Source organism: Salminus brasiliensis, chromosome 8 (assembly GCF_030463535.1).
Source record: "Salminus brasiliensis chromosome 8, fSalBra1.hap2, whole genome shotgun sequence".
Lineage (NCBI taxonomy): Eukaryota > Metazoa > Chordata > Actinopteri > Characiformes > Bryconidae > Salminus > Salminus brasiliensis.
This window is the reverse complement of record NC_132885.1, coordinates 14,291,279-14,318,453: the sequence shown is the minus strand read 5'-3', so window position 1 is coordinate 14,318,453 and position 27,175 is coordinate 14,291,279. Positions and strand designations below refer to the sequence as shown.

General features: G+C 39.9%; 1 protein-coding gene across 2 annotated transcripts in view; it reads right to left on the bottom strand.

Moving 5' to 3' along the window:
• Positions 1-9,825: 9,825 nt before the first annotated feature.
• grb14 (growth factor receptor-bound protein 14) overlaps positions 9,826-27,175 on the bottom strand; it is a 38,961-nt gene continuing 21,611 nt past the window's right edge. Inside the window, exons 1-13 of one of the 2 annotated variants that reach the window (XM_072685721.1) lie at positions 24,462-24,850; positions 23,638-23,794; positions 18,673-18,794; positions 18,134-18,208; positions 17,806-17,943; positions 15,685-15,795; positions 14,656-14,751; positions 14,286-14,348; positions 12,724-12,840; positions 12,475-12,541; positions 12,296-12,383; positions 12,092-12,185; positions 9,826-12,006 (exon numbers count right to left, since the gene is read on the bottom strand). In XM_072685721.1, coding sequence (XP_072541822.1) covers positions 11,860-12,006; positions 12,092-12,185; positions 12,296-12,383; positions 12,475-12,541; positions 12,724-12,840; positions 14,286-14,348; positions 14,656-14,751; positions 15,685-15,795; positions 17,806-17,943; positions 18,134-18,208; positions 18,673-18,794; positions 23,638-23,794; positions 24,462-24,536 — 1,350 coding nt within the window. In that variant the 5' untranslated portion in view covers positions 24,537-24,850 and the 3' untranslated portion in view covers positions 9,826-11,859. Of the gene's footprint in view, positions 12,007-12,091; positions 12,186-12,295; positions 12,384-12,474; positions 12,542-12,723; positions 12,841-14,285; positions 14,349-14,655; positions 14,752-15,684; positions 15,796-17,805; positions 17,944-18,133; positions 18,209-18,672; positions 18,795-23,637; positions 23,795-24,461; positions 24,851-27,175 lie in introns of those variants that run through there. The other variant, XM_072685720.1, reaches the window with a different exon arrangement.

The following is a 27,175-nucleotide window of genomic DNA, read 5'->3' as shown; positions in this document are numbered from 1 at the left end:
TTCTGATTCTGATTCTGAAACTTTTCACATCCAGCTTTTATCAGCATTGGAAATGGAGAGAAATAAATCATTTAATGGAAGTCAATGTAAAAAGATTTGATTTCAAGTCATTTTGGAGAAGTAAAAGTAAAAAAAAGTAAATAGTAAAAAATGTCAAAAATGGAGATTCAAGGGATCTAATGTGTACCGATATGGCCTGGGGGTTGCAAGGTCAAATCCAGAGCCATGCTGCTTTGCCATCAGCGGCCAGAGTCAGAGAGAGCACAACTGGCCATGCTCTCTCCAGGTGGGTAGATGGTACTCTCTTCCCTCATTACTCTTAAGCGATGTTGGCCAGCACTGTTAGCGTCTGTTAGCTGGTGCGGTTAGCTGGTGCCCAACCATTTCGGCTACCAGGCAATGTTTAAAAAGAGGCAGTTGTGTCGGAGGAGACATTCAGTATATTAAGTCCCTACCCTCCTAGTGTGGGGAGCATTGCTAGTGCTAGGGCGAGTTATGAACGGGTGGGTCAAGTTGCAGTACCAAATTTGGAGAAAATTCAATAAACAAAAAAAAATAGATACAAGGTTTTTGCATGACAAAGACAATGTGAATAATAAGGAATAAGGTAAAAAAAAAAAAGCGTGTGAGGGAGAGTGTTTGCATGGCAATATGTTGCTTTGCTGTATCTCTTATCATCCCCACGTAGACTGATGGCATTACTTCCTCTACCTTTGGGGCTTAAGTGACATTAGCTGTGGCATTAACAATAGGAAGCAAAGTCATATATGCCTTTGAGCCCAGCCTGACCCCTCTACAGGGAACACTTCCTGAGACACGCTGCAGTTTTGTCCCCTCACCTCCAGCTTGAGTTAGCGTGCCCACCCCCCACCACCCCCCAGTCTAGGGCTCAGCTGTTTGTTGGCCTCCCCTCTGCCAGGTGCGTCCAACGGACACTGTGCTCCCAGCTGCCTCTGACGGCTAGCGAGAGAGCGCTGCAGCCAGCGGAGGAGCGCCCCAGACAGAGCGCTGCTATCCACAGGCACTCTGGGCTGCAGCTAGCGGGGTGAATTCATTAAGGAGCAGCTACTCCACAACTGCAGCTACTCTCTTTCTCTCTCTCTCTGACAGCTGCTGTCTGTGGAAGGCCCTGGAGCCAGACATGGATCAATGAGAGAAACACATCCAAGAGAGCGTTTAACAGCAGCAGACCCTGGAAGAAAAGGGGTGTATTTAAGATATCACTGTACACATGTGCCATGCATCAGAACGGGAAGAGAGAGAGAGGGAGAGAGAGAGAGAGAGAGAGAGAGAGAGATGAGTGAGGGGGGTCAGGGAGGAGGAGAGGTGATATATTCATATTCTCTGGAGGGAATAGGTACTTTTTATGACCATGTGGATGAAACGCATTATGTCACATGAACTTGGTGTGAACTTGCCCGTGTCTGAGTGTGTTTCTTTCTAAAGTGATAGGGTTAGAGCTGTACACCACACTGACACTGCCCTGACAGCTCTGCTGCACACAGGACTATACAATCTGTAGCCTTCAGTTTAAGGAGACCTGTTGGATTAGATTATTATAAATAATGCACCTCAAGAAGGTACTGCAACAGAAATGCCATAAGTAAGTGGACAGTGACACTTTGTCATTTTTGTTATTTTGCCTCCGTGGACCACCACCTTGTTAAGATATGATTGACATGTAGTTTGATATGTTTACAAAATATTGTTTTCATCTTTTAGAAATTATAGACATTTTTAACATAATTTCTCATTTTCACAGGCTCAAAAATAATTGTATAGCTGACTGACAGTTGACTGGCAGTTTCATGGCCAAATGTGGCCTGACCCCTTGTTAATTCATGACAAATTAGGAATGATAATATACATAATCAGTCATCTGTCAAACATGATGGAGGCACTGTTATGGTATGGGTATGTATGACTGCCAGTGGAACTGGGTCACTGTCATTGGCACTGGGTTGTTTAATGAAACAACTGCTGATAGACGTCATGGGATGAATTATCTGTATATAGCTATATTTTCTTTTCAGATTCATTAAAATGCTGTGAAACAAAACCCCATAATGTGCTTCAAAATTCAGATGGATATTGACCCAAAGTATTACAAATGAAACCAAAGAGCAAAGAAATGGAGTGTATTTAAAAGGCTCAATCCAATTGAGCAGCTTTTCACTTACTGTTGACAAAACGTAAGACCCACAAGCAATCAGCAATTGAAGGTGCCTAGAGTAAAAACACCAGCACAGCATCTCAGGGGAGGAACTTCAGCTTTTGGTGCCTTTCCATGGTTCCAGACTTCAGATTAGATTAATTGTCCAGTTACTTTTGAACCTGTGAAAATGGAAGCACTATGTAAAAAAAACATCAGTAACCTGAAAATGCTACACTTTAGTTACATCTGTATTGATTCATTTCAAATTCAAGTGTACACAGAAAATGTTTCATAGTCTAAATACTTATGAACATGATATTAATATACACTCTTATGCAAAAGTCTGTGCACCCTTGGCCAAAAGACACACTCTATCATGTTTTTAATCACAAAATGTAGCAAACACAGCTTCTGCAGCTAATCATTTCAGCAAATTCTAAAGCACAGTTCCTAACACTTTCATAGTTTCGTGTGGCCTGTGCAAAGGTTTGGACACCTTACAGAGCCTGGATGTCAGAAATAACAGTATGCAAATGGTTTTTGTTGACAGCTAAAAGTTTTTCAATTCTTCTAGTTGGAATTTTTCCAACTTGTCTTTGCAAGAAGGCCTCTAGTCCTGAGATATTCTTGGGGCATCTTGCATGCACAGCTTGTTTAAGGTCTATTCACAAATTTTCTATGATGTTTAGGTCAGGGGGTTGTGGAGGCCATTCCAAAAGCTTTGGTTTGTGTGTCTTTAGGTAGTCCATGGTGGTTTTGAGGTATGTTGTGGATCATCACCCTGTTGTGGAAGCCATTATGTTTTTAGCTTCAGCCTTTGCATCTAGGATTTGCTGGTATTTCGTGAAGTCTATTCTTCCCTCCACCCATGCAATACTGCCAATGCCACTGGCGACAACAAGACCCAAAAAACATGATAGATCCACCCCCATGCATTCATAGTTGGCAAAGAGTTCTTGAAATGCAGTTCTTTTTTTCTATGAACATACCTTTACTGATTGTGCCCAAAGAGTTTCATTTTGACTTCATCAGTCCACAGCACTTGTTTCCAAAACTCATGTGGCTTCTCTAGATGTTCTGTAGTGCATCACTCTCTTGACTCAGCCAAGCGTTCATACAGGTCTTTGTCAGTAATATGGGAGTTTTGATTTGCATCTCTGAACAGCATACAAGTAGTTCTGCACTGTAGAAACCACTAGCTAAATATGACTGGCTATTGTCTTATAGCCTTTCTCTGTCTTGCAATGCTTTCATTTTGCCTATGTTTGCTTAGTGTAAATTCAATATTTGAAAAATCAAAGAATGTATAAAGTTTGGAAATTTGATTCAACTGACAGTTTCTAATTACACTTGGTTACATACCTCAGACCTGATTTGATAACCAATGTGTAAGACCTTGTAAAATTAAAAATAAAACAATCAGAGTCGTTGCAATGCTTAGGTGCCCAGATTGTTTGCAGGTTGTATTGATGATTATATTGTTTATGTTATGAAAGACAGAGTAATTGTGAATTAGTATTTACTGAAATATAATATAAATTATATTAATGTTTTACATGTGATTAGCAATAGAGGCTACTCCTTCTCAATAAAAAATGGCAGCCATGTATTATCTTTGGGAATTAATCAATTCAAACTAGGCAATTAAGATTATTTTTTTTTACATATTATTTTAATGTAATAAATTATATTGATATATTGTAAAAAGTACACACTGCTAGAATAAAAGTAAATACATATTTAAAGCAGTAGGTATTGAACAGTAGAATTGTGCAGAAACTTCATTAGAGAATTCATAAGATAACGCTAAACTGCAGACTCAGCAAGGTCACCTACTGCCATCTAGTGGATATTCAAATAACTGAAGGCAACAAAGTGCAGCGGCATCATTCATCATAGCATGGGGTTTTTCCTACCGGAAGATACAGTATGTTATTAATTATGCCCCAATATAAATTTATACACAAGTGAACCCCTAAAGGCTGTGTTCTACATAATAAAAAACACACTGCACTGTACTCACAATCAGCCACTGGGAGAACTTTACACTGTTACTTTATATAATACTTTGGACCAGTTTTTCAGACCCAGATTAAGCTTAACTCTGCTGTATTAGTATTGCCAGTGGTAATTCTGCATTGGCACTGACATTAAGTCCAGATTAAGCTGTGTTTATGTTTTGGAAAACAGCACACGATGTATGAAATAGTAAAGCGTCAAGTAAACAGTTATAGTTGATTTTTTTTATCTTTGGGTAGCTTTTCTGGTCATATAGAGTTCAACACTGAATAAATAATTGTAGCTTTAAAATATGCAGAATATTATACTGAACTTTTTTGCACATTTCTATTCAGATTAAAATGTCAATTATATAGCATGACAATACATGGGGTTCCAGTTTTACCAATAATTACCATCTTTAAAAAAAAGTTCACCAATGAGAAGAACCTTTAAATAGGTCTTTTAAGTTCTTGGGATTGTCTTTAAAAAGAAAAGCATTTTGTGTAAACGCAGCCAAAACAAGCAGTAATTGAATAAACACTCTATGACTTTAGAATAAACTCAAGTTAATGTAGAAATAGGGTAGACAAACTTCTTATTGTATTAGGTTTATTTGTATGTTGGTCAGAAGGACACATTTAGAAGAACACTAAGCAGTTCTTTCACTATATGGATTTGTTCAGTTCCACCAGCACCTCACCTGATTTGTTTTAATGAAGAGTTGATAAGCTGAAGCAGGTACTGAATGCTAAATTACTGAACTACCTTCTTATTTGTTTACTTTATTCTATTAATTAACAAAGAAATGCTTCCTGCCAGAGCAAAAGCTTCACACATTATTTTCTAAGCGGATTTGATGGTACTGCATGCATATACATGTACTTTCTGTTTATTAATTTGAGAGTACAACTACACAGTTCTTTTTTTTCTCATCCAACAAAAGAATTACTGACTAATGCAAATTTTACTTGCAGTACATTCCCATGTCTTCTGAGAGTGGTGAATATTGGTGTAAATGTCCCAGGTTTTATCAAAATGCTGATATGTAATGATTGTAGCAGTGAACATGTGTCAAAGTTGAGAAGTGGGTTAAGTAGACTTGCAATACTGATACTGTTAAATTCAGAATTAAGTTAAGCTCAGAATGCGTCACACAGCAAAAATGAATGCATACCGGTATTATGTTTCCCTTCAACTGGATTGGTTTTACTCTAATGCACTTAGTGCACACTGCATCTCTGTCAACTCTGCAACTCTGTATAACACACTGTATTATCTACCAAAATACCACATGTTCTAGGGCTTGAGTTCATAATGATGCTCTGTAATACCTCAGTACCTGTCAAGGTGTCAAGAGTTTTTGAATGATATCCTCTTTCAATATTCTACTATTTCCTATTGCTTTGCTAGTCAAACAATATACAGGCTTACTGATATCAGGGTCATCTTAGAGCAAGGTTCTACATTTCTAGTTTTGGAAGTCTGAGTCTTTTTTGTGGGAAAAAAAATTAACAAGCATTTAATGCACTTGTTATGCCAATTCCACTACATTATCATACAACCCAAAGGGTAGACGTCTTCAATTACAGTGCTGGATGACCTGTTTCTAGCACAGTTTGGTGATATTCCTGCTCAAACACACCTGACTGATATTACCTGTAAATTGCCAGGCTTACTGGGTCTGTTTGAGCAGGGAGATCATGACCAAACTGTGCTGGGAACTGGCCTTCTAGGACGATAATTGCAGAATCGTACTTGTTAGGCTGCATGTAATGTAATGTGAAGGTAAATGTCATAATAGGATCATTAAATGCTTGTTTAATACTTTTCCCACAGAAACAGACAGTGGTTGAATTATCTTTCCCAGATGATTTTTGCAACTACTGGTTATTTGCTTATGCTTTAATATTTGTAGTCTTAATCTGCTTGCCCATTTTCTTTTAGGAAAAGAAAGGTTAAAGACGGGATTGCACCCTATCAAGAGGTCTTCAAATGTCACTGAATCTAGAATCATTTTATAATAATCTCACATAAGGGCAGTTGGTATTGAGACATGGGGTCTTAAACGGTTGTTGCTTAAATCAGTAAGATGTCTAAGCAATGACATATTTAAATTTTGGCTGTCATCCATCCTCACTGTAACGTGCTTTGGATACAATAGACTTGGAGTCATTGAAGACAAGGTCAGCAATCTTATAAGGACTACAGGAGGTACAACAAGCCAGCACTCTAACCTGTATCATCTGCCAAGGTCAGGCTGTTCCGAAAGACCTGCAGTTCAGCAGGATGTTAATTTGCAGGCTGCAGCCCTCCTGATAAAGGGTCAACAGTCTAACGACCCTGCAGCTTGGTGGTGGCTGTACTTTTTAGTATCAACAGGGCATCGGTTTCTTTTTTGGTGAACAAACCAGGACGAGTAGTCCAGTTAGGTGCAATGTATGAAATGGTTATGAATCAATCAAGTGTCATTTTTGTTCTCTCTCAGGATTTCATTTTCATCATTAATATTTACATGTTCTTCTCGTCTTTCTAGGAAACCAGCTATGCACAGTCAAACACAGCCCTTAAAAGCCAAGTGTATCATATTTGATACATGGGTTTTTGAGACCTCTGCAACATCAGTGATAATTAAAGAATGAATTATCTTAAATAATTATGAAACAATATCTAAATAATGACATTAATATATAACAAATGAAATAAACAATAATTAATTACATAAATAAGGGGGAATCAGATACATGTTTTCTGCTCTTTTGTGGATTATCTGTGCACTGCACGCATCAGGACAATACATACAGATTCTGAAGTGGCACTGATCTTGTTTACACCTGGTCACTTCATGTGACTAGTATCTGGATTGTTCACTGGTGGTGAAATGTGTTTCCAGTTGAAATCCGGTTGCTGTGTAGAATGGAATTTGCAGATTTGCTTGCTGCAGGGCAGTTATTGGTGGTGTTCAGGTTCTATTGGGAGGGGATTTGGTTGATGAATGTGTCTTAAAGAGTTACACTGCTATAACACGTGGCTCAAATGTGTCTCAGACCCGCTCCTGAAGTGGTTGAAGTGATCAGATTTGTATCTGTTTAAAATGCGTCTCGGCTGTGTTTACACTTGTTTTTATGTGGTTTGGCCATGAAGATAAGATAAGATAATCCTTTATTACTCCCACAGTGGGGAAATTCTCTTTTTTTTAAGATAAGAAAGTGAAGTGAAGTGAAGTGAAGTGACCCTATGTAAGTTTTAATGTAAGTGACCATATGTAATCGGGGTCTTAAGTTTAAAATGACTTGTGTAAAATTTTAAAAGCAGTTTAAAGTTTGCTTTAAAAACTGCTTTGAGCAATACATTCTGGATGTATCAAATATGACACAAAATAAAAGTGTAAAATATGCAAAGTGTTAATTTTGTAATAATTTGTGAAATGGTTAACAACTCTTTAAAATGGTAAAAAAAATTGTTTTTGATATTAAGTTTTTGATAGTTCAGGCTTTACACTATAAACCAGAATAATGTGCCATGTGCAGTGTGCTTTACTAGTGTGTATTAATGCTGGCTGTTTGTTTATATTTCCCACACGTGATACACAACTTATTTTTAATGTTTTAAAAGACCGTGAAACTGTGAGTTAGGATTTGCTGAAAATAGTCTTTTTTTGGTTTGCATGTTTGTGTTTATGTTTACTAATTCTCAGCAATGACTAACTATGTCATTTGGTTGTGGGCTATTAAAAAATACTTAATTGTTCAAACCCGTTCTAGCTCATAATTTCCTGTAACCATGGTAGTTTCTTCTCTTTTTCTAGATAACAATCACCTCAGATTTAATCCCTTAAACTCGAATTATCAATTTCCCAGACAGGGATTAAGCCTAGTCCTGGACTACCATTATTAAGCTTTATTATCTTTATTAAGCATGCTGTGTAGTCCAGGTTTAGGCCCAATTCCTGTCTGGGAAACCAATACTACGGGCCTAATTCTATACTCATAACTACATATGAAGATATATTGTGACCTGTTAGTTTCACAGTAGCTTTTGAATTATATATTTTTATGATTCATAACAACAATAAGACGAGTTCATACTGAAGCTAGGGACAGTTTATATTATAGAGTCAATGGACCCACACTTATAATAGCATGCAATTAGCAATGTTAGTAGAGATATGAAGGTTGTGACTACAAAATTAGAATAGTTAGCTGTGGTAACTTAAGTTCTTTGAGTTAAAGTATAAAGACATTCAAGGCCTACGGCTCATTACAGTGAAAATGAAATATATATTTTACCATTACCGTTTAAAAAACTGTTTATGCAAAAAAAATCAGTTTGTAATTATTGTGCTTCACAGATTGTAGGCACGTTATAATGAGTTTACAGACAAGGTGCTAGATTTCATCTCAAAGTGACATAATTGGCTGCAGCAGATTTTTTTTTATATGTGGCTTACCCAATTAGCACATACCTGCAGAAAATAAAAAGTGGTGCCTTCTGCAGTATCAGCTGATCTCAAATACCTGTTCCTCACTTTCACAAATGCAACAGGCAGAACCATCCCACTGTATGAACTGGATATCATTAGAATAATCCAAATTAGAAGAACACTGTGTGTCATAAAATTGTATTTAAACTATATTTAAAAGTCATTACCCTTTGTGCCTGGTGCACACAAGGTGCAGAGCACATGTCCACAAACCTCTTCATCCCTTTTGCATTAGACTGTGGAGCAGTGGAACAGTGTTCTCTGGAGTGATTGACCAGTTGATGGATCAGTTGGAATGGCATTTGTAATCTGGAACTAATTGTCCAACGTCAGTATCAGACTTTGTGTACATGGATTTTTTTTAGATCAAATCAGTACCATTGATTTTGAAAAAAACATTGGATAAGCAGGTGCTTGCAAACTTTTGTGACATATAGCAGACATTAATGGAGTAGATGTACTGGGTTACTAACACTGGGCAGCTCTGAAGAAGACCAGTAGGGGTGGGCAACATGGTAAAAATACTATTATATTTATTAAGTAGCGACAGAATTTTGTCAAAAACTGCTATTCAAATACTCTCCCATACTTAAATACAGGGATAGTTATTATGTTGCTCTGGACTAATTACACTGTTTGTAATGGAACATGCAGTAGATCAGTGTTCTTCAAGCACTGACAATATCCTTGATATGCTTAGAAAAGTATGTACGTTTGTATCATGATAACAAAATTTATCCCGATTCTATACAATATCACCACATTGCCCACTACTATGTAAAAGCACCTTCCAGTACTTTTTTTGCGAGTGGCATTTGTGATCCAGGACATTATCCAACATCTGTACATAACCTCACTATAGTTTGTGTGACTGAATGTAATCAAAACCTTCCCACATTCATCCAACCTCTATTGTGAAACATTTGCAGACAAGCAGCAGCTGTAACTGCAGTAAAAGGAGGGGGGGCAAACTGCATACCCATATTTTCACCCTTCATTTTAGAAGAATAGTTTGATGAGCAGGTGTGTGCAAACTTTAGGGGTGTACAGTTTACATTAATGACGCAGATCTACTGAGAAACCTTCCACCACTGTAACCACAAGTCCAGGATACATCATGATGTGTCCTTATGATAACGATGCTCTCACAGTAACAAAGCATATGAAAGAGAAATGATGATGGTGTAAAAGCAGGTGAACAAAGCCAGTTTTATAGGAGACATATAAATTTCACATACACTACACTGTTGGGGTTTGTATCAAAAGAGCAGAGCATTTCTGAGCAGAAGCACAGGAATTTGCAGCAGTAATAAATCTACACATTATCAAAAGTCTTTAACAGTCACAGATATCCCTCTGCAATGGAAATGAAAAGTTTACCAGTGTTTTCGACTACAGTGCAATAACCATGGCAAATCAAAACCTTTCAAAATGCATTTTTATCCATGGATATAAAACAACTTATAATAATCATTTTACAGTTCATTCTGCATACTAAAGGTTACAAAACAGGACTCAAGCAGTACACACAGACAGGAAATTTGCTTTTCTACAAAAAAAGGACATTGCAGCCTATGATATTTATGCATGGTTCTTTTTTCATTAAAAAGAAAAAAAGAAAGGTTTTCCTGGCTTTCAACTCAAAATGCATTACCTTTTTTTACAGTATTAAAATAGCATACTTAGTTTTCTTATCAAGTACATTGCTCTTTAGGTTTCTGTTTTGTTTTGTTTTTTCTTTACAGTACAACGTTAGTCATGTGATTTGCAAACCCTATCAGCTTCTGTTTTCATACGGGAAGGTTTGAGGGTAAAATGATACATCTCAAGACCTGAAGTAACAGCACAGGTTCAGAATCTTGACTGTAGTGGTGTTCTTCACTTGTCTAGAAAACATTTAAGTTTTAGGTGTGGAACACTGTTAACCTGAATATCGAAAAGTATCTATAAAATATGAATTATAATATACAACAATTTTTAAACTTTCAATGACTAATAAGAGTGACGCGATTTTTCGCTCACGCATTTTGTCCGAGCTTGAATGTAAACCACTTACAGTGTGATCCAGCATCATTCTAGGGTGGTGGGTACAAATGTCTTTGTCTGTGATTGTGTTTGTGCATGTGTGTCAGTGGGTGTATTGATACATTCCACGTTCTGGTAGAGCAGAAACTGAAGGGAAAGTGTGTGTGTGTATGTCTGCATGTGCGTCCATGGCTGCTTGTTCATGCTAATGCAACCAATCGCAGTTGGACAGATTGTGGCCTACAGCATGCACAGAGTTAAGAGTCTCTTCAGCTAGCCACACACCTCTCAAACAAACTACACATATCACATTTTCTTTTATAAAATACCTGAATATTTTGTCACATGATTAAAAGCAAGAGAAAAAGAAAACATTTACCCAAATGCTCAGAGGGGGAAGGTATCCGTATTCTTCAAATACCCTCCCCCTTCTGGCAAAACCAACAGGTTCAGCTTATTTGTGCACATGTGATTATGGCTGTACCATGTCTGTCAATTCTGTTCACATGATATGGACACACAGGCTGTCTGCCATTAGAACTAAGCTTCGATTGACAGTTTGCTACTGTTGCCCCCTCCCATCCTCAGAGAGAGCCTTGAATTCAGATCATTAGAGCTGCAAATGGCAGCACATTATACTCAACCAAAGCCTTCATTGCAAAAAACATCAAATCCTCCCTTATTGTAAAAACGCAGTCTCAAAACAGATCTACTATCACACACACTGAATCCAACTGACAGCACGTAACAAGTCCTTTTTACCTTTCCACAAAAGTTTGATCTCCCAGCACCCCTGTGTACAGAAAATGACCCTAATGCTCACATACGAGGCAGGGGGGTGAACAGAGAAACCAGGCAGGGGGAGAGTCAGTGGTTTAGGCTGGCTGGCTTCCCTCCGAGTTTCCTGTCCAAGGCACGAGCTGCGCTGGCGATTTGTCCAGAGTTTCCCTGTGTGTGTGTGTGGTTGTGATGATGTGCAGAGGGTTAAAGGCGAATGGCAGGGTTTACAGAGGGACTCAGGCAGGAATTGGAGGCTGGCTGGGTACAAAGCAGTTGGGCTTGGAACAGAAAGAGGCTGGGTGGGTGTCTGGGACTGAAGTAAGGGGTTGCTCACAAGGTAGCTGGGTGGAGATAAAGGGGGACTCACAGCATTGCTGGACTTGGGTCAAAAGAGATGGGGCAGGTGTTGGGGACGGGCTCACAGGGTGGTTCGGGCACAGTGGTGTTTTAGCTTGCAGGGCAACACGCCTCGATTCAACTGGTAAAACTCCACCAGCTGCAGCAGATCACTGAAGCGTGTGCTTCCATCATCCAGACTGTAGAAGAGCTCACCATCATCCTCCACCTTGTACAAACACACGCACACACAGTTTCATTGGTCTGATAAAATACAGAGATTGCATGTTGCCTTTGGTTAAATGAGAACTTACGGGTAGAATTTGAAAGTGTCTGATTCTCTGAGTGTGACACAGAGACAGAACAAATGTCTTGGGGTTGCTTTGACTGTCCCTTAGGAGAAAAACGCTGAAGAGAAAGAAAGATGTCAAGAAACCAACAAATGTTCTTGTAAACTATGAAGCTGAGAAATTCCGATAAGAGTCAGCACTGTACAAAGCAATCTAAGCAGGACATACCCATCAATGAGACCATGCTGGGTGATCAGTTTCTGAGCCTCGTCTCGGGATAGCTTGCTGTGGAACCACGGCTGAGCCATGTGAATTGCTAGAGAGCAAGAGAACATGTTTACCAAAGACAAGAAGACAGGTGGAGACTGAGAAAAATGAATGGGAGAATGATAAGACAAGGAGCTGACCTATGTTGGAGAGGGAGCTTTGGGAGGGGGAACAGCTTCCGTGGCTCAGTCGATGACAGCTCTTCCTCTGAGGGAAAAACAGTCCTCACATAAAATGATCACCTTACCTTGTAATACTTTTTTATACAGGACCTGCTGTAATCATTAGTGATCCATGAACTTGGACCAAGCCCATTAAACCAAAAGTTTGACCAGCTAAAAATCTCCTAATGTAGTGCTGCTGTGATAAAAGCCAGATCTATGCCTCACCCTCCACGACAGACCCTCCTCCACAGCCACTGACAGAGCCTCCGACGGGTTCTCAATCACACGGCTCCTGTGCCCTGAGAAATCCATGGCCACAAGAGAGTTCTCCGAGATGCTTCTCTGCATAACACACATGCATTACATTAAGCACACACAAAGATTAAGCACTCACAGTAACTCCTTTTTTCTGTTCAGTGCACACACACAAAGAAAAGACTAAAGCTCAATACTTTTAAGCTCTTTTGTCTTCGTGGAGTCATGCTGCCACCCAGTGTTCTAATCATGTAACATGTTTAGAATGGCAGTATTAGCAGGCTAAGAGCGTGTGATTTAGGGGCTTGCATAGATTGACAATAGGACTCACAGCTTTTGGTCTTTTTAAGCTGTCACACTCACTAGCTCTCCATCCTCCATAATCGCTAAGAAAAAGCAAATGATTATTTTTTCAAGATTACCAAGCATGCGCTTAGAAACCGACATGGTTTATGCACATTTAGGCTTGTGAGTCACAAAATCCTTAAAGAGCATTTAAACAAAGTGGCCAGTGTTCGGTTCTTAGAATATAGACATTCCTCCCTGTGTAAAGTGTCTGTCTGTTTCACAGAGTTCAAATGTGAATATCCCACCGGGGGTGAGTTTCCTGAAAACCATCAAACTAACAAAGGAATTAATAACTTCAGCAAGAGCTTTGGGAACCAACATTTTATGTTGCCTCTTCCTCTGAAACAGTGCGACCAGTCGAAAAATGCTAAACTGTGTTCAAAACATTATACTTAAAAGAAATCTGATTGACTGAGGGATGTTCTCAGACACTGAGCTTTTCTGAGAATCCAGACTAGCCTGTTGACTCTCTTAAAGTACTGCAAGTCACCTCATGTTTCATACTTCACCCACAGACACATCTGAAGTTCCACATTACAAACTGATGGGTCACTGCTCATTTAAGCATGAACTCAGGAAAGGCACGTGCACATACACACACACACGTCTCAGGAGCACTGGAGGGTTAAAGTGCTTGTGGGCACAAGCTAAAGATTAAGGCAGAGCTATGTGTGCGTGTGTGTTTGTGTTTAGACTGGGATGGGGCATGCATGCGCGTATGTCCAGGTCAGGACACACTCTGTGCGTTCCTCTAACAACAAGGCAGAGGTGATGAGTTGTAAAGTCAGCAAGCAGCTGATGTAGAGTTATATTTAGAGCGAGCCTGGCTCCCCCAGCATGTCCCAGACACAAAAATAACCAAGGGGCTTACTTACACACAATACCTTCATTTAGAGGAAAAATGACTAAATTGTTCTCAGAAATTAGTATGAAACTACAGGCTCCCATTTATAGCATCTTTGAGGAGCCTTGCTGAACAGAGGGCCTGTATAGCAGCCCACTCCAGTACTTTACAGAGTGGTACCAGAACAAAGGCACATTTTGAGCTTTGCAAACAACTCTTGGTTCCAGTTTCGTATGTTGTAAAGCTGGAACTGATCGTTGGTGTTATATGACTTCATATTATATAATCCATTATAATCCATATAATCCTTATAAAGGTGATGAAGGACAAAATAACTTACCATTGGGGAGTTTTTCTGTTTCTGATGAGGCTGGATGAAGTTTTGGTACAGCTGCATCCCAAACTGCACACATTAGAACAGTACCATGTTAATCCGGTCATGCAGATGTGGAAAACAAGCAAACAGGTGAACCGAACTACTTCTTAAAGAACATGCTTCATTCTTCCATGTCTCTGCTCTCCAAGAGGTGCTACACAAGCTTCTTTGAGCAACGCCACAGAGAAACTATTTTCGGACATCTCTTTCACAAATGGAAGCACATGTAATTGTATGTTTGAAATTTTGTGGGGTAAAAATGAGGGCAAGTGAGAGAGAGGAAAGTAAAGGAAGAAGAGAGTGAGCTGGAGAGGCTGAGAGAGAGAGTTTTTACCTTGAAGAGGCGCATGGCTGTGATCCAGCAGGTTCTGGTCTGCTCATCATCAGCACACAGCAGTTTGAGGTCCCGTGCAGAGCTAGACTTACTTGGCTGCACACAAAATCACATGCAAAAACACACCTTACCAACCCATAAGAACTATCCTCACCTGATTTTAAATATTTAAATAAATACTTTGAATGTTTTGTTTTGAATGTCATCACTGTTTCTTTTTAAATGTTTATTTAACTTAAATAAACATATATATTTTTTCGGTTTAATGTTGCACATTATTGTTTGAAATTATTCTAATTAAATTATTTATTATTTACGAGCAAAAACACATTTACTGTCCAGATCAATGCTTTTTAAACAGCTTGTTTAGGTGTAGGTGTAAAAAGTAGAACAGGACAGAAGTCCATTTGTGTGTTTAAGGTTTGAGAAATACTGTAAATATTGCTTTGTTTATTAAAAGTAAACTGTGCCTTTCAATCAAGCTTTACAAAGCATCTAGCTGAAGTCAATAAACCCAGTTAAACTACATTGTACCAGTATTGTACCACAAGTATTATTGTTAGGTAAAACAATATTTTACAATACAGTACTCTATAACATCATTCTAGTACATCAGCATTCACCTACTACTACCTTTAGTATCTTTAAACATTGGGGAAAGGCCTGGACCTTGCCTACAGGGTGCACACACACACATCTTAGAAATAATCTAACCTCAGTGTAATAGTTAATAAACTCTATGTCCTGTGTAAACATCTCTCTGATCCAAGATCAGTTTGGGCCTCTCACAACACTACAAAGGTCACGGGTGATAAAAAGCCAGACACTATGTTTGATTAAGGCTTTATATAACTCCATTAAACAATGAGACTTAGATAATTGGCACATTTAATTAGGCTTATTATATCATAAAGCTAACTGTGCACAACTGGCATGCGCAATATAATTAGCTATTGCACAACCAAATATGTGTGCTATATGTGATCACGGATTTAGCTGGGTGTGTTGTGTAGGAGAGAGCATAAATACTTTCACACAGAATCCGTAGTCTGTGGGAGCTCCGTGTGTTTTTCTGGCTGATAGCAAAGTGTAGACATCACTGTCACAAAACTCTGCAGCAAACTGCAAATGCCTGGGTTCCTTACAATGAGAGAGAGAAATAGAGAGAGGAGGAGGGAATTATACATTAGTTGCTGTTCAGTGGAATCAGTTATCACAAACACTTTCTTATACTTATTCAAAAAAACAAAACAAAACGCTGCTGTGTTTTCAGCCTGTGAGGCTTCTTCTGCAGGGCTGATGAAGGAGGGTGGAGCTGAGCTGCCCTGCATTCCTCTGCCTCTATCCCTGAGTTCCAGCACTAAGCCTGCTGTAGCAAGGGGATGAATGTAAACATGCGAATTATGTGCAGCATCCAGCATATTGTCAGGACACATGCTACACAAACGAAGGTTGTACTATAATACTGAAAGCCTAGCACCTAGTGTGAATATGCAAGCACTCCAAAGCGCTTGGGGCTGGAGAGCCCTTGGAGCTCCTGAAGAGGCAGAGGAGTGAGGAGGGACAGGAGACAATTGAAGAAGGAGGCTACGCTACTTACTAAAAGACTCCACAACCGGACTATATAAGCTCTCAGGAAGGTGAAGGAAACAGGTTTGAGTGGTGCAATCCTGATTTATTAAGCTGAAGCCAAGCTGAAGGCGAAGGACTTCTCTTGAAGCTCTGAAAGCACCACTGAGGTTGTTGTGGTTTAACACTGTTATTCTAAGACTTATAGCTGACACTGCAGCAACAGGATTTAAAGAGTAGGAGGACATTTAGGCATGTAATACCATGGCTTAGGTTGCAGCACTGGGACTGAAATTACTGGACCAGTTTAAATTGTGTGGATTTAGTTTGATGGTTCATCTAAGCTCCACTTAAAAGGTTCAGATTTAGCATTCAGTGTTTGGAAACATTCTCAAGGACTCTGCAGCCTATAGTTAAAATAAAGGGCAATGCTCGCACAATGTAAGAGACTTAAGGCAATCTCTTCAATTTCAAACAGGGCTGCCCTCTCAATTACAACCAGGGTGTAATATGTACAACAGGAGATAGAACCAAATACATGTTGCAATGCCAACAGCTTTATCTTAACAACAGTGAAATGGAGCCAAGTGAAAAGAAAGTAAGAGAGAGAGAGAGAGAGAGAGAGAGAGAGAGAGAGGAAAGAAAGAAGGCCTTTCCCAAGCAAAGCAATACAAAGCAAGTCTTTGTCTCATTTCTATGTGCTACACTATTCTAATTTTCCAACTGCCAACAGACAGACATGGACAGACAAGCAGACAGACAAAGAGGTGGACAGATTGACAGACATGCAGGCAGAAAAACAAAAAGACATACTATACTATGAGCAACAACCAACCAGCCCTAATATTTTATCTGCGGCAAGGGCACCTGTCCAAAGCCTAAATCAAAAATGAAGATGGTGCTGCAGACTCAGAGCAGGTCTGCGCTCCCGGCGGTGTTAGCAAGTATAGAGACATCTCTTCTTACGTGCCTAACAACAACTCTTTGTTGTTAAAAATGACACAAAAAAGTAAGAAGAAGAAAAAGAAGAAGGAGAAGGAAGAGGAGAACGGCAGCACTGGCTGGCACAGCACAGAACAGGTATAAGCTTCACCTGTAGTGAGGGGAAAGGGTTCCGAGCCTGGCATAGCCCCAGCCCCAGCCGCACAAAATCCTGCTCAACCAGTTCCACCCAGCCAAGGTCTACAATGCTGCGCTGTTTGATCTCACCATCACATCTAGCAACAGTACTGCGGGAGATTAGCGCTCGAATGAGGGTGCTCGGGAATGACCCACGACAGGTTTATCAAACCAAGCTCTGTCTGTCTGTTATATGAGTCCCAGACTGGAAAAGCTAAGGGGTATTTGAGTAAGCAATGTTGCCTGCCTTTAGAGGAACCTAATCACTGAGATCAAGTGGTGCAGTGCATGATTGGCTACTGACTACTGGCTGACTACTGGCTGCAGGTATTTTAGACCCTGAGTAAAAGAGGCTGAACAAGTCAAATGGGTTATACACTATTTGGAACCTGTGGAGAGAGAATGAGAGGGAAATAGGAGAAATCAAGAGACAAATGAATAATACGTCATATTCAGAATTACCTTCGATGTGCCCTTATTGGAAAAGTACAGGCCAGACCTTCTCAACACAAAGTAGAACTTCTTCCATGACTTCCTGCCTTGCTCTTTTGAGTGGAGGAAGCCATGGATCTCTGGACACGTACTGGAGTTGAGAAATGTCTGAAAAGACACAGAAATGAATAGACCTTGTCAAAAAGACTATGTTCCTTTTTGTTCAGCATTACATATCAAGAGCCTGACTGATCATCTTTAATACAAGACCCTTCAAAAGCCAGATGGCTAGGTTTTATGTGTTCTATGATAATAGTGGAGATTTGAGAGAGAAAATGACGGTGCTGAAAGTGGATACCTGAATAAGTTCTGAGTGGTTCATTAGGCCGTTGGCTTCACTCGATATAGACACCATGTTCTCTGGGAAAAAATCCTAACGAGATGAGGAAACCATCAATCATTATCAAATCAGTCACTGCACAGGATCAGCAAATACTGTGACATTGAGATCTTGCATGATTTTTATGCCCTTAAAGTTGACTTACATGTAAGCTACATAAGTCATATTTTCTCTTCAACCTGGTGGAATGGAATAACCCTCTATAAAAATGAGCAAAACCAGACATGAGTCCGAAGTCTTTAAACTTTAGTGACGCTCTACAGGTGTTGGAACTGAGTGTCAGTTTGTCCAGTCTCTGGCGCTTAAGCCTTAGAGGTTTTCGTTTTGCTTAACTGTTTCCACTCCAAATGGGTGAGGCATCCTACTGGACATGTTTTATTAACTGCAGTTAAATGAGCCACCTTGTGTACATTATTGCACCTCTGCTACCTAGCCAATCAATTGTACATTACCAAGGCAGAGTGCTCTGCTTTTGTTCTGAGAAAAAAAGCACACACCAGAGGTTTCTTGAAGAATTCATATTTGGCATAATTCTTCCTGAAATATAGCCGGCTGTCTGAGTCCATGCCCCAGTTAGACTGTACCTCCAGGACTGACTCGTGGTCTTCTATAGTTCTCTCTGAAAGCATAAATGAGACTTAAGACCACATGGGAAACAAAAGGAGAGAGAAAAAGAGAACAAAAAAGAATCTCCCAAATGCACTTTTGCATATAGTCACACAAACGCGCAAAAAACACTCACACACACACACACACACACACACACACACACAGACAAAACAGAACAGAACAGTTAGTCATTAGACTTAATTATTGCACTCTTTTAAAACTAAACCCTGCAGTTGGAGCACCTTAAGTGTTTTACAATTTTTATTCACTTAAAGTCTCAGCCTTTACTCCCCCTTGGCAACACGGGCCTGACAAATTAATTATTAACACGTTTTTTTTTTTTTTTTTTAAATTATGCTTCATTAATGAGTAATCTTCAATAATAACGAGTGTGAGGTGCAGGGAGTCAGGGGGAAACTGGGTGAGCTGGCTGCATTGCTTTACTTTATCATTAAACATTATTCAGTTCCTTGAACCCCAAATGAATGTTTGATGAATGAATGGAAAGCGGCTATTTAGAGGAAGCCATCTGGAAGAGTGAGAGCAATGTTATTCAAGACTAATTAATTCCCATAGCATAACTGCAATCAGGGCTGAAGAGACTCATCAAAATGCGCTGGCATCCTGGGTGCTGGAGCGCTTGGCATCTCTCTGGGTGCCTGTGCTCTCCTGCTGCGAGGCAGAGGGCATTCTACTAGTGGCTGATCTGTGGACAGTTAAGAGGTTTTACCAGTGATGCACCAAGGACTGATGAAACTATTCCTAAAGCAGCACTTCATCACTTTAAAGAGACCTGCATCCAGAGTAGAATTATATCTTGCATAGTAGTTTGGATGAGTAGCGTTTGAACACACTGTCAGCGCTCCGAGAGGCAGCTCTTCAGGGGAAACTCCGGCAATGAGGTGGAATTAAAAAAGGAGCTGATTTTAGGCTCAGGTGGAAAAAAGCTCCATTATCACCTGAGCTATGGCAATAATGCACCAGACTGAGCAGATATGAATCTAGTGTTGAGCTCAGAGGCTTATAGTGCTTGGAATTTTACATAAACTCATCCCACTATAGAAGGCACTAGCCAAAGCTGGAGAAATGGTGCACAATGGTGACAGCGACAGGAGACTATGGTGCTGATACTGGAGAGCAGCACATTACTACCAGAATTAGCTAGTTGTGGGAAAATTGGTTGCTATGCAAACCAGGTTTTGGTGTGCCCCAAATGGGAGCTCAAACTCTGCATGCAACAAAGTGAAAGCCAGAGGAGAGCAAACAGATCAGATTCATATTAGGCTAAACAGTGATGCTACCCAATGTTAGCTTTTAGCTCTTCAACATAGCTTCTGCAATAGCTTTGTCCCATAAGCAGTCAGACTTTTAAACTCACAGAGACTGAATTAAATCCCCTACCCCCACTACACATAGCATTTAACCTGTCTGCATCCTAATCTTATTTATATGTTCTATACTTTTAACCTAAGTAGCTGATGTTTCATGTGCGTTGTATGCTGTCTACATATAATGTCATGACATGTTAAATTTATATGCACCTTGTTATCAATACCTGCCCTGTTAAACATCTATGCACCTTACATTGAATACTTCTCAGAATTGAGTTGTATTTATTGTATTGTCTTGCACGTTGCACTTTCTGCAGTGTGTCCTGTCCTGTATTGTTTTTGTTCTCGTTTTGTTCCATGTAGCATCCTTGTTACTGTCTTATTATTAACTGGCAAAACATAAAGCAACGCTATGCAAATTGGGATTTCTAGCTCCTGGGTTTCCACTACAGTCGGGAAATGCAATTTGTGCTTTGAGACACCACCAAAGAACACATTTTTCTGGACAAGCTGAGAGATACAAACCAGTCACTGAAAGTGAAAAAAGCATGTGGACTGACATGGTATAGTAATATTACCGGATTACACTAATTTGACTTGGGTTATGCAGTGATGTGCAGTTCTCATGAGTGCTGTCCTGCCCACTTCTCAAAGTGTAAGCAAGTCTAAAACCTAACCCAGCTACATTCTCATCAGCTTGACAACCACACATCTCTTAGAACACATAATGCGAGAACAGCAACTTACAGTATTAACACTATAATATTCTGTGAGATTTCACCTGTGCCGTAAACCAGCCAGAACAAGCAGAGTGTATCTTGTTTTCTGTTAAACAAAAATCTGCATTTCAATATGAGAAAGTAACAGTTTGTTGTAAAAGGATTTTTCACACTAACCAAATTAGCACATTATTTAAACATCTTGAAACAGCTTAAAATTTTTAATACATTTTGGTACCTTCAAAGACAAATGTAAAGTACAAGTTTTGTAAATGAGAAAATACAAACGGTTCAAACTGTAATGCTTAATTGCTGTATGATCTAATTATAACTAAATCCTACAAATTATGATGTATGAATGAAGACAATTAATAAGTGACTGTTCACATTTTTAGACTAAACCACATTATAAAAGCCATATTACAAACTGCGATAAATTACTAACAAGCAGTCAATACCTTCAAGGCAATTTTCTTTCAAAATACCACATATATTCTTGAATCGTAGCCCCCATTAGTTGTAAGTAGTGTTTTAGTCACTGTGATATCACTGAAATACACATCAGGTAAATCTAGCAGCACAGAGGCTAATAGCAGGCGGCACGGTTCACTGAGCTTATTGTGCATGCTTCAGTGTCCTTTACCTCTAATCACCAGACAGTGATGCACAGTCTGATTAGGCTTTCCTTACACATAGACCATTTAAAGCACAGCTTTAGGAACAGCTTCTGGTCTTTTCAACCAAATGAACTGTTTATTACAGTAAAAGGGTTGTTTGTCATAGCCACTACTTTTGAAGGTTCTGTCTGCATTAAGTAATTTAAGAGTAAATCTTACAGTATATTCATAAATGCAGGAATTCTTTGGAGCTGTAGTTTGTCTGTAAGAGGTTGTAGGCTTTTATGATCTCAATCATAACTTACTGTACTACAGAGATGTGTTAAAGAAACCGGTTTTCTTCCTTGCGTTGCAAAATTGGGACTACCACAGTTCAAGATTAGTGAATTTCTACAAATGCAATGGGCTGTCATTAATTCTTCATTGTTCACTGTTTAGTTAGATCTCTCATTCTCCTGTTATAACCTATGACTAACAACATACACCACAGATGCTGTTTCAAACATCATAGACTGCTGTTATAAACAGTGTTGACAAGGACTTGGTTCACTTCAGAAAAGCTGTCTGCATTGAGGAATCAATCATGCTTTTATGCAATAAATGACACTAACTTGTGGCAGCAAGCCCAGATGTTTGCTAATTAAACAGGGCTATCCTGCATGCAACACACAAGACACTGTTTCTATGCTAGAAACCTGTGTTAGAGACTGTGTGTGTGTGTTCAGAAAGTATCTTGATTTAGGATACTTTTTCATTCAGAAACACACTGAACCTATCTAACATTTAACTGCTCTGGAAGCGGTACTCCTACTCGGATATGCTCTATGAAGATCTACCCTGAAGAGGAGGAAAGGGTGAGGAGGGGTGTGATCATTGTGAGGCAGAAGAAGTATCTAACTGAGGAATAGATACATATTAGAGAAACAAAATACAGATAGACAGAGAGAGAATGTGTGAGAGAGAGAGAGCGAGAGAGACAGACATAGAGCGAGAGAGGGAGCGAGAGATAAAGCGAGAGAATAAGAGGAAGGAGGGAACAGATGGTTGAATTATGCAACGGTGTGAAGAATTCTGCTGAGGAATATTCCTGTGTGAAGGGTAGGCTACACCAGCGGGGCGCGGGAGTCACTGCTAGCGGAGTTAACCGTTTACTGCCTGCTGGAGGCTCACATTAAAGCACATTAAACCTTTGGTGTCAGATGCAAATTCACAGCACATTAACTTCACAAAGGCCTTCTAGCAAACTAACACATTTAACCTCTTAGTGCCTTGCACACACCACATCATGGTTTTACGCCATCTTTCCTGCCTACGATGGGTCTTTCATACAATGAAATCTTTCAATCTTTGTCACGTCTTCAGTCTCACATTGTGAGCGTGTGAAAGATCCTCCATGGCTGGCAGTTTCCAGCTGCTTCAACCGTCTGAGATGCACTGATTATTGTCAGATATGACAGTGATGTTTATCGTTAATTCTGAAGTGTGACCAGAACTGCAGCATGAAATGCAGAAGATGACATACTGAGCATCTCAAGAGACTCAAGATTTTTGCCTGTCATACAGGACTAGGGTGTAGGTATTAGAGTATATTCAGCAATGAAATGTTTTATTGTGAAAAGGTTTCCAAACATGAAGATTGTCCAAGTCATGCAGAGCATTCCTGGCTTTACTGGCTTAAGCTTAAGAAGCACTGATACTGCAGTCACATTGAGAGCTCTGCTCTAGAGCTAGATGGAAGCATTTTATTCTACAGATGAAAGGACACATCTTCCTACACTCTTTACAAGGTTCAGAACATATAGAATGCCTGCAGTGTCTACACTATGACTCCGACACAGATTAAGCTTACTCTCAAATGGATACTGCCAAAAAGAAAAATGGGTTTTCAAAGCAGAATCTCAATTGGCAGCATTCCTCTCCAAGACTAGACATATGTTAAGAAAACCAACCTTTGGCATGATGCAATGTGTGACAAAAGCAATTAAGGTCAGACATCAAAGAGGAGATTTATCGTGCAGTGGATCATGTTACATAATAATTATGTAACATGAATTATGTTAAAATTAATGAATGACAATGCATGAAGATCAGGGCAAAATTATTTGATATAAGGATTAAACGGTGATTCTCTTAGGTTCCATCAGAGAAAACATTACATTTCAGACATATAGGGTAAGTGTGCTTACCAATACCCAAATGAGCAAGGTGCTCAAACAATGTCCAGCTGTGGTCATCGATGCAGTGGTTCTTCAGCACGAACAGCTGGCAAATATCCCGAGCAGTGATGTCACTCGGGACCTCCACAGCTCGACTGCTGTTGTCCTCTGTGTACACTTTGATCACCTGCCACATGGGAACCCGGTTATCAGCCAGAGAAAAACTTTTCAGACTCACAAAACTAGATGAATTTATCAAGAACCGGCCATTAGTCATATTGTGATGCTAGCAGATTGCCTACAGACTGCCAACTGAAAAGCCTTTTGACAAAGGTGACCCATGAATCTTACAGCCAGTAATATGCCTTTTGTGCTGGAGCAGAGAATCAGTGCATTGATGGAGCTCATTTGATCCCACAAGCCAAACTGTCCACCTCACACCCTACACACTCAACACTCCATTCATTTAAAATGACAGCGAGGCAGTGAGAACCAGGCCAGCAAACTGGGAGAAAATCATGAATGTTCCCTTTCACTTGCTGCACATTTCCTAGCCTCATGTTCTCTGAAAGCAGTGGTGGCAGCAGCAGTTGGAGCAGCACGTATTATCACCAAATCTGGGTCCATTCGGTCAGCTAAGTTTAGAACAGCTATCACAGAGTTCTCAAATTATCCCTCACAGAAAGGGAGCACTGTTTCAAGCTCTTCTACAGGGAAAAAGCCATTAGATACACACACACATACAGACAGATGTTTGCACACAGACATACGCATGCACGAAGACAGGCACACTGAAACAAATAAGGAAATCCTAGCATTTTACCACAAGCATTGAGTATTTGAGCATAACTTACCCCTGTGTTGGGTGGCAGGCAGAGCTGTGATTTGGGGCTAGCTCTGCAGCTTAGGTAAGGCTGAGTACACAGCATTGTAGGAGCAGGATTTTATGTAGAACATAGAAACATGCATCAGCTGAGGGAGAAGCAGCTCTCTCCCTCCCCTCTCTGTTCTGGCTCACTCTCTTTTTCTACTCTCTCTCCCTCTTGTTCTGCTCTCTCGTTTTCCTCTTCCTCTGTCCCTCACTCTCTCCTCTCTCTCTCCCCCTCTCTGCAGCTGAGCTGAAATTAGGTAATTAAAGAGCAGCCTCAGAGCTCCAGCACTTCCTGCCTCCCCTACTGCATGTCACCAGCACTCTGCCCAATCACCTACCATCTCTCACCCACTGCAGGCTCAGGGGGCAAACCCTACACCTCTTGTCACCCCCCCAGCTTCCCACCTCCCCCGCCAAACCAACAACACCAGGGCGGGAGGGGAGGGGGAAACGAAGGGCAGAGAAGGGAGGAGGGGAAAGGAGGAGGAGGGGAGAAGGGCTAGAAAAAGACACAAGGCTTGCTCCACCTACCTTTTCCCATGGCTGTAACCAACCCCTGCCCTCTGTCTAATGCTCAGCATGGGAGCTGCAGCAATTCCAAAGGTGCTGCCTAAATGCAATTCTAGTTTGGATCAACTCTGTCTAATGTTGCTAAAGGTGGGCGGGGGAGAAGGGAGACAGAGTGAGAGAAGATAAAGAGAGATGGGATAAAATGTAGGGAGAGTGAAAGAAAGACAGAAAAAAGATAAAAGAAAGAGGGCAGACACAGATAGAGGCAAAAAGAAAGAGAAGGCGGCTGTGTCTTGGTGTAAGGTGTCCAGCCAGGGCCTAGTTTAGGGCTATTATTATTTTTGTTTAGGTAATAGGCAGCAAGCTACAGAGCGACAGGTTAACATAAACAAATACGAGTGAACATAAGGGGAATACTGTGAGGACAGATTTGTTAGTGGTGTTAATTTGATGTTCCTAAAAGAACCAACTGAACAACATTTTGAACTTTCATCTCAGCAACCAACACATTTCTTTGCACAATGCAGAACCATTTTTTCCACCATGAAAACCATGTTCTCATTTTTTATGGTCAGTCATGATCCTCTAGACTGATTTTAGAAGGAACAGAGATGGTGATGCAAATTCGAATGTTCACTTTCACTTCACTTGATTTGCAACTTAACTTATACTTGAATGACTTGCAACTCAACTCACACTCAAGACACTAGACTTACAAAATTTAAGCCAGAGAGAAAAAAGCAACAAAATGTTTTAAATACTGCAAAACTTTATGCAGTAAATGAACCTCTTTTCCAACCTGGAGTGTGTGACATTGCCTAGTTATGCACAGTGTTGGTAAAATATAGGCTAATATTGATGTAATGTAATGTTGCCGAAACGCAAAAGGTGGAACTCGGAAATGCAAAAGTGCAGCGCCAGACAGTCTGTTGCTTGCACATCACACAGAAAAGATGGATGAGTGTGAAATCTGACTGGCACCCTATGCATTAAAAGCTAGCCAACCAAAGGACGAGCAAGCAATGTCAAAACTTTCACCCAACTTGGAAAGGACGAAGTGAATATCTAAACCAACTTTTACTGCCAAGCATAAGCATCTGTATTTAGTCATTGAGAACCAGGGCTTTCGTGCTATGTTGCACACAATGGAGCAGAGATACAGCATCCTGTCTCTGACACAGTGATCCCAAAACTGTACAACGAGACCAAAGCCGAAGTCATGGAATCAGTGAAGAAAACGCATGATAGCTGTAATGTGAAGTGTGAACAACCACTGCCATAGAATCTTATGTTACCATAACTTTTATTAACGATGAGTAGCAGCTAAAATCTCATGTGCTTTAAACAAGAGAAGTGAAGGAGAGCTATACGGATGCAGATATGGCTGAGATGTTCAAGACTATAGCAGACATATAGCAGATCACTAAGATATTTAGTTTTAGCTATTTGACTGCAGCCCCACTGTAGAACCTTCCAGTTTACTTGCTTTCATTTGTTATAATAATATAATATATTGGCAGTAAATTTATAATGAATAATTACAAATATGTTTACTGCCTTTAAAATACCAAGCAGTCACACTGCTAAGAAAAAGAAAAAAATAATGATGCATCAATTATTGTTTTCTCTGAATCATAACTGAATCAAATTGAGAGGTAGAGACTACCCACGGGGCAGACTAGTGTTTGACCCTTTTGTCCTAAAACCTGGATTTCCTAAAAGCAGGATTTGCCATTATACAAGCAAGCTAGCATACTTCCTCTACAAATCAGTCAAAAATTGTTCTGCCCCTTTCATTGATAGTAGCTCAAATGGGGAAGCTAGAGGATTGGCTGACAGAAGTGATGTGACTTAGACATAGACATTTATATGACATACTTAAAACATAACAAGAAAAGTAAAGCAAGTATTTCTTATGGAAATGATGGAAAAAAGAAAAATTGTCTACAACACTGCCAACTAGTATACACATTCAAGTGTGTTGGCAGATACCTGTGGGAATATCTGCACACATCCTGAGATATCACAGAAACAGACATTTCCTAAAAATGTCTTCAGACAATTCAGACAATTCTAGAATGAAAGAAATCTAGTGTTTACTCAGTAAATTGAATTGATAAACCAGACTTAAGAGGAGAAAAAGAAGAAAGCACACAAAAGCTCAAGGCCTGGCTAAATGAAATTCTC